General features: G+C 30.0%; 1 protein-coding gene across 1 annotated transcript in view; it reads right to left on the reverse strand.

Annotated features, from left to right (window-relative positions):
* Positions 1 to 6: 6 nt before the first annotated feature.
* LOC106456986 (protein ABHD16A-like) overlaps positions 7 to 7,375 on the reverse strand; it is a 35,435-nt gene continuing 28,066 nt past the window's right edge. Inside the window, exons 17-19 of the mRNA XM_022382795.1 lie at positions 7,004 to 7,102; positions 4,782 to 4,828; positions 7 to 4,172 (exon numbers count right to left, since the gene is read on the reverse strand). Coding sequence (XP_022238503.1) covers positions 4,035 to 4,172; positions 4,782 to 4,828; positions 7,004 to 7,102 — 284 coding nt within the window. The 3' untranslated portion in view covers positions 7 to 4,034. The remainder of the gene's footprint in view (positions 4,173 to 4,781; positions 4,829 to 7,003; positions 7,103 to 7,375) is intronic.

The following is a 7,375-nucleotide window of genomic DNA, read 5'->3' on the forward strand; positions in this document are numbered from 1 at the left end:
AAAAAAAACAACAACAAGTCATTAATAGTACAAAAACAAAACAAAAAACACTTTGAACATTATGCAATTAATTAACTGCCACCACTTTGAAAAGACAATGGAGGCATGTTAAAAAGAGATTAAAAGTTTTGAAATGGAAATAAGAATTTTGTTCTTATGTTGTACCATTGGCATGTTTTCAATTAAGAACTTTCTCTCAAACCCTGAAATCAAACTATTATTTCATTAAACTGGCCCTAATGACTGATGAATAACTACAATTCAAAAGTGTCTTGTATTTTGGGCATGATGAGAATGTTGGCCTTCTAAACCAAACTGTTTTATTTCAATACTCTATTTATGCCATTCAGATGACACAACATGATATATTAAATATTTAAAGCCTTGTTTAATTGTACAAAATACCTTATAATAATGTGTGAAAGACTGTAATTCAAGATCCTTGCCATGTTGTTTTAATAGTTTATTATTAAAGTTTTTAGATATCACATTTAATATATCAAAGAAAAACTCATCAAAAATGAAAAAGAGACTTCAAAAGATAATGCATCAACTAAACGGCAGATAATTATGGACATTTACTAACCTTTCAAACAACTTTAACCTTTTTTAATATTTACTGGGTATTTGGAGAGGTTTTACTTCCTAACTGGTAGATTAATTCACTCAAAGTTGTACCTGCCTCTGGATAAGATAAAGTTAGTTTCGATGCATAGATAAAACATATCAAAACTGTGACTTACCAATGACCATTCAAGGTTTCAGTTTATGTAAGGAACTGAAAGCACCTACATCAGAAGGTCAGATATAATCACAAGTCTTCTTCATAGAAACTGTGCTGTTAGTTTGATTGACGTCACTGAATCTTACATTGTTTTTACACTAATTAGACAAGTAAGGAGAGATGTAATGAACTGATAATATCCAATGGTCCCACAGCACCTCTGCTAGAAGTTTCTCTTTTTATACTTTACCACATTTAAAAAATATCCAGCATTTACTTATGCTTACACCCACAAAGCTACTCAAAGCCTATCTGAACTAGCTGTCCCTAATTTAGAAGTGATAGATTAGAGGGAAAGCAGCTAGTCAACCCAACCCACTGACAGTCATGGCCTACTCTAACTTAACAGTAGGATTTGACAATTACACTTATAACACACACACACACCCCCAGCCCCAGAATGTGAAGCACAACCACAGAATCTCGAATCCACAGTCCACACACTAACCATTGGGCTGCATCTGGCTCATACCATTTTTTTTTAATCAAACCTTCAAAGTCACATACTCTAATATTACAAAATGTATACAATACTAAACATTATAAAGGAATAACACAGTCACCTCATAATCAATTCTAAAGCAGCTTTATGTAGGACAGACAAATATGCTTAAACACTGCACCATTTATTATAAAGAGCTTAGCAAAGTGAGAAAGCTCAGACGAGAAGGCTTATTAGGAGGCATCATAAATTAAAATTATTCAATGTTTGGCCAGATGTTTTAATATCATTCAATTAAATCTAGATTTGTTTCAATCTGTTAAGAAAATTGTCTATACAAACAGCAGTGTATACTTAGTTTTTTAAACACTTTATGATAAACCCTTGCATATCATAAACGGCAAGAAAACCGAGAGGTTTAGATACACTCGATGAATCCAACTTCAAAAGCCAAACAAAAATGTGTACCTTATAAAAAAAAAAAAAAAAAAATACAAATGATTAATCATTTAGGTATTTTAAAGAACCATTTTTTTTTCTTTTCTATATAATACAATGAAAATGCTGGAAACCGACAGAAAGTTGAAATATCTTGAAAATTAATTCTCCAAACCCTTGAACAACAAAGATGACTCACAGCATTTTAACCCCTTCCTTGTCAGGTTTTTCTTGGAAATGAACTTAAGGTAACACTGACCCTTAAAACTGGGTTAATTTACATGCCGAGGAAACACTTCTTATAACCTTCAAGTTGAGTGCAAAATAAAAGTATCATGTCACAATCTATGAAAGTGCAAAGATTGATACACACCAATTTATTAGAATGATAACTTCACCACTAAAGCCAATATCAGCATGAAATTTAACACACTTGTTGATATTACACTCTTACATAGCTTGAATTTTTAAAAATTGTTTTGTTATCTATGAGTCTACTTTCCAATAATTGCCTATAGTTTGTTAACATTGCACGAAATTTGCAAAGTTTTTAATTCGAGCTATGAGGATGTTCACAAAAAAGCACGTGTATCAATTTTCACACGTTTTTATCATTCCTAAGTAAAGTTAAGGTGTTAAAACAGTTTATTTTATGTATTTCTTTATCCCTGCCACATTAATTATGTTTATGACATATATATATATGACTGAAAGTGTACTTTTAGAGATTGCGACAAACTTTTGTTTCGCACGTTATAATAAGTGTTTAACAATGTTTCCTCAGCATGTAAATTAACCCAGTTTTAAGAGTCAGTGTTACTTTAAATAAAAGGCAGATGTTTATTTTATTTTGCTTTTTGATAACCGATTATAATACACGATAGAATGAACATAAATTTGGGCAAACAATTAAAAATACGGTAACCAATGGCTTGCCTGAACGAACTTAGACAAATATTTTTTGAAACGTGGAGGAAGCCCACGTTATTTTGGGTGAGCAAATCATGAAAGGGGTTAAAAAGGACACAATCCATGATGAGAATGAGATGTTCAGTGTGTTCAAGATTATAAAATATACATTACTGTAATGAAGTAACGATTCAATCATTATGCCTAAAGCAGTCAATCACACAAGAATACTATATGTAATTAATAGCTAAATCAAGTTTAATAAAGTACAGGTTCACAAATAGTTACCAAAAGAAATTAAACTGTGATATAATTAGAGAAAATTTCATCAGACATATTGAACTCTTTACTTGTGTTTAAAAAAATTTAAGAACTATTTCAATAATATTACAAAAGGAAAAAAATCAAATTATCATCACAAACATAATATCTACATATACTCAAACATATTAAAACGAATTTCAACAAAATGCTATAATCTAAATTTGTATCAGTACACAAAAGTCCATGCTTTTGTATTTTTCTTTAATGCTCTTTTAGTGGTATCTTTGGTCTGTCATCAAATTTGCTGTTTAAAGTGTAAAGGTTCTTAATTTTTCCTTATGATTGAAAAAAAAAATTATTTTATATGAAACCTAAACCTAAAATACATTTTTACTTAGATGTTAAAGATTATCAGAAATTGAAAGATATGTTAACTTAAAGTCAAGGTTAAAACATTATCATTTTAAATTAGTGTTTGGAAAAGTGAACGGCAATTATTTTTCATTAGTAGAGAGTTTAATAAATCATTAACCATAATTATTTTTATCATCTGACTCAGGATTTATGTTACTAAATTTAAGACAAAACAAAACATGTGATTTAAAATATTTTACCATCAAAGTTACTCAAATACCATCTTTTAAAGCTTTTTACGTTGTTAAAATAACTTGTTAACAGGAAATAAAATATGCGGAAACCCACAGTTTTTGAATTTTTCGTCTCCTGCCAAATAAAAGCAAATATTCAGATCTTTTCAACTCATTAAACCTAACTAGCTTCAATCAAAGTGATTTTGAGAGTTAATTTTTTTAAGTTCTAAGCAAACAGAATCAAATACTGAGGATGACAAAACATTTATTTCTCTGTACTTTAAGTATGGATAAACATATTCTTGCTTTAAAAAATATAAAAATTTTGGATTTTAATAAGTCACCCCCCCACCACACGCACACAAAAGAATCTTCACAGAGAAAAAAATAGTTCAATTTAGTGAATTTAAGACACCAAATAAATAATGGAACAAGAGAAAAACGTTTCTGTATGTTTTCCAGCATTTACTCATTGTTAAGAAAAATATTAAATACTTCCTGTCACAAAGAAATCTAAAACATGCACAATATATTCCACTGGCCTTACTCTTGATGTAAACTTCTTTTTTTTTCTATTTTATAATGTCTCTGATTTAATGATGGTAGCTTATTCTTTTATCTTTTCTTGATCATCACTCGATTCAGTCTGATTCAACAGTGCTTCAGGATCCCAAGGTTGTTGGAATAATTCTACTGGTAAAGGCGTGCAATGGGTGGAGTCAAAATCAACCATGTGCTTTTGAACCTGAAAAAAATAATTAACCTACTTAAAATGTTAGTATTTTAAATATAGAAATATTTAGTTTCAAATGATAGGTACATCAATATAACAGATTACTTTAAAGATTTAAATTGATTCTCAGAATAATGATCCAAATCTGGTAAAAATTACTGATAAGAAAAACCTGCTTTCCAAGTTTCAAATGTTCATTATGGATATTTTAAAATGCCCTCTGGTGATAACTTTACACAATACTCAGTAAGCAAGAATTATCTCACAAACTATGATTGAAAGTCATCACTACTGATCTGAACTAAGTCAACATAAACACAGGATATAATCCAACTTGACATATTTGGACAGTTGGACATTACTTAAGAATTTATAATAGTAAATTGACAAATGATGATTTGTAAGTGTAATGAAGCAATTTTATTTTGGGGAACATACAAAGAACAATGATCTGTTATCTTCAGGTTGTTTGTCAATTTACTATTATATTAACATAACATGCTTCCAAAACAAGCATTTACACCAATGTAAATATAACAAGTATCTTTATTTTGATGACATTAGGTCTGTCTAAGCAACACAATAACACTAAGCATTGAAATAAGAATATACAAAATTTACCAAGTAAAACATGAGTTGTAATTTCTGTTCCATCGTCATATCGTCACCTTTACAAACAAAGAAAAATTAATATTTAAAGAAACGTGACAACAAAACCAATAAAAGACAATTTATCTTCTGATTTTAAACTCATAAGCGAGCACTGTTACATTAAATATACAGAGAAATAAAAAATTATTAATACCATTATTTTAAAATCTTAAATTCTGATGTTAACTGTTCATTAAACAATTTTCTTTGATTTCAACCAAAAAATATAAAAATTGTACTGCATAAAACTTCTTTAATTTAAAAAAAAAATGTTTTAATATCAGCATAATTGGTGCTGTAATTCAATACTTTTCAAACAAACAAAAAACGATTTGTAAAAGAATATTTGCTCAGTGCTTATCACTGATAATCCTAGCTATTATTCAGGAATAACAGGCTTTCTTTCAATACTCATAAAGCTAGAATTTATCCACGTGGAAGAATGACTAAAACAGAAGTTTACAAATGCCACCAGACAACCAATCACGTTAAGATCTTTTCCAAGGAGATGGCACAACTGTGTAGTTTCAAAGAGCCAAGGATATGTTTGTGTTTATTGGGTGTAAGTTTAAGCTATATAACAAAACGTGTGCAGCAAACTTTAAAAACAACAACAATAAACTTCATCTATCTTTTGGATTATCAACGAGAGTTCTTTCACATGTATTCATCTTAGGATCACATAATCTATCGCAGATTATAAACACACCTCGGTAGCCTAGTAGTTATGACCTTTGTCTCAGGATCAAATCTGGGGCGTCTATGCTACCTTGTGCTACAACAAGGACTCCATGTTGCAACACAGGTCTTGTTGTGCAGACTGAAGTAGCATGTCAAGGACTCCATGCCACAATACTGTAGTCTGTGGAACAACAAGGACTCCATGACATGCTACTTCAGTCTGCACAACAAGATCTGTGTTGCAACAAAGACTCCATGACATGCTACTTCAGTCTGTAAAACAAGACCTGTGTTGCAACAAGGACTCCATGCCACAATACTGTAGTCTGTGGAACAACATGTGTGCCGTGACAAGGACTCCATGCATTTAATGTTATTACTCGGTGCTTTTACTTTACATTTTTATCAGATTATGAAATGTTACACAGGCAAGCAAGAAAATATCTTTTGAGTGTGTGTGTGTGTGTGTGTGAATGAAAATGATTATATTGTTTTGTTTTTACTTTATTACATAACAAGAAAGTGTCAAACAACAGCATAGCAAGTAATATAAATCAAACTCATTATCTAAAGTAATTAATGTATTTACCACTTAATCCAAAGATAGTAACAGAGTAATAAATCAAACTCATTATCTAAAGTAATTAATGTATTTACCATTTAATCCAAAGATAACAATCTTATAGTGATATCAGTTTAGATTACAATGACAACTGAACGATTTTTCTTTTTGGGGAACTTGTTGTGTACAAATAACAATTCATACTCCATGCATAAAACATCAGGTATCAACAAGAAGAATTTTACAAAACAAGCCAGTTTTTTTCAATAAAGGCTTTAATACATCACACTGCAAAATAATTATATGTTAATGACAGGCTTATGAAAGTTTTAATGTACACATAATCTTGAAAAAAAACATTAACACTTTAACAATCCATTTTAGTAACACAAAGATTGAATATGTATATTTAAGGTGGATTCTGATTCAAATCACAAGAGAATGAAAATGTTTCAAAAAATTAGTATGGATAAAAGTTACGCAGTTTGGAGTTTTCAACAAAATTATCTTTTTCTGTTAATTTTGAGAAGTATGAAACCAAAAATATTACCGTACTTGTATAATAAGCTTTCACAAACACAGAATAAAACTGTTTTTAGCAAACTATAACAGATGTGAAAATTTGCTGTGTTTAAAGAAAGTAAGCTCCTCGGTGTTTGTTATTTATCAGCTGACAAAAAGACAGTTGGCTATCAACATGGACTTTGGAGTCAGTTTTCATCTTTTAATTCAGTTATTACACAAGACCTAATCCAGTAGCTAAAGAACAAGTCAGTAATTCAATACATAACAACAAAGTAGATGATAAGAACTTACAAAATGCAAAAACTGCTCTATCTTCAAAGAGATATTGGAATCACGAAAACATCAAACTACTCAGTTGTAAATGTTTCAATTCTAAAACATTCAGGACGAGGTAGAAGAAACAAACACATTTAACAGTATTTACCTATAGACATGGGGAAGGAAGCAGACTTTTCTTCAATATAAGATCTAACTGTTGCAGCACAAATGTCTTCGTCTACCTCATACTGATGCCAAAGTGTTACTGGAAGTGTACAATAACAATTAACATCCTTCAATCAGAGATACTTACCTACTTAGAACAAAACTAAAAATCATCATGGTAATGAGTAAAGTTAATTAAGTATATGTTTTTTATGTTCTTACTTATAAAGATTATAATATACTGTTTCAACAGCTGGTACTCTCACTGTTAACAATATTTTTGGCCATAAACCCAATAACACCTCATGAGGTTTGACTTAAGTTAGTCCTAAATCCATGTATATATATATATATATATATATATATATATATA

This window comes from Limulus polyphemus, unplaced genomic scaffold (assembly GCF_000517525.1).
Source record: "Limulus polyphemus unplaced genomic scaffold, Limulus_polyphemus-2.1.2 Scaffold278, whole genome shotgun sequence".
NCBI lineage: Eukaryota > Metazoa > Arthropoda > Merostomata > Xiphosura > Limulidae > Limulus > Limulus polyphemus.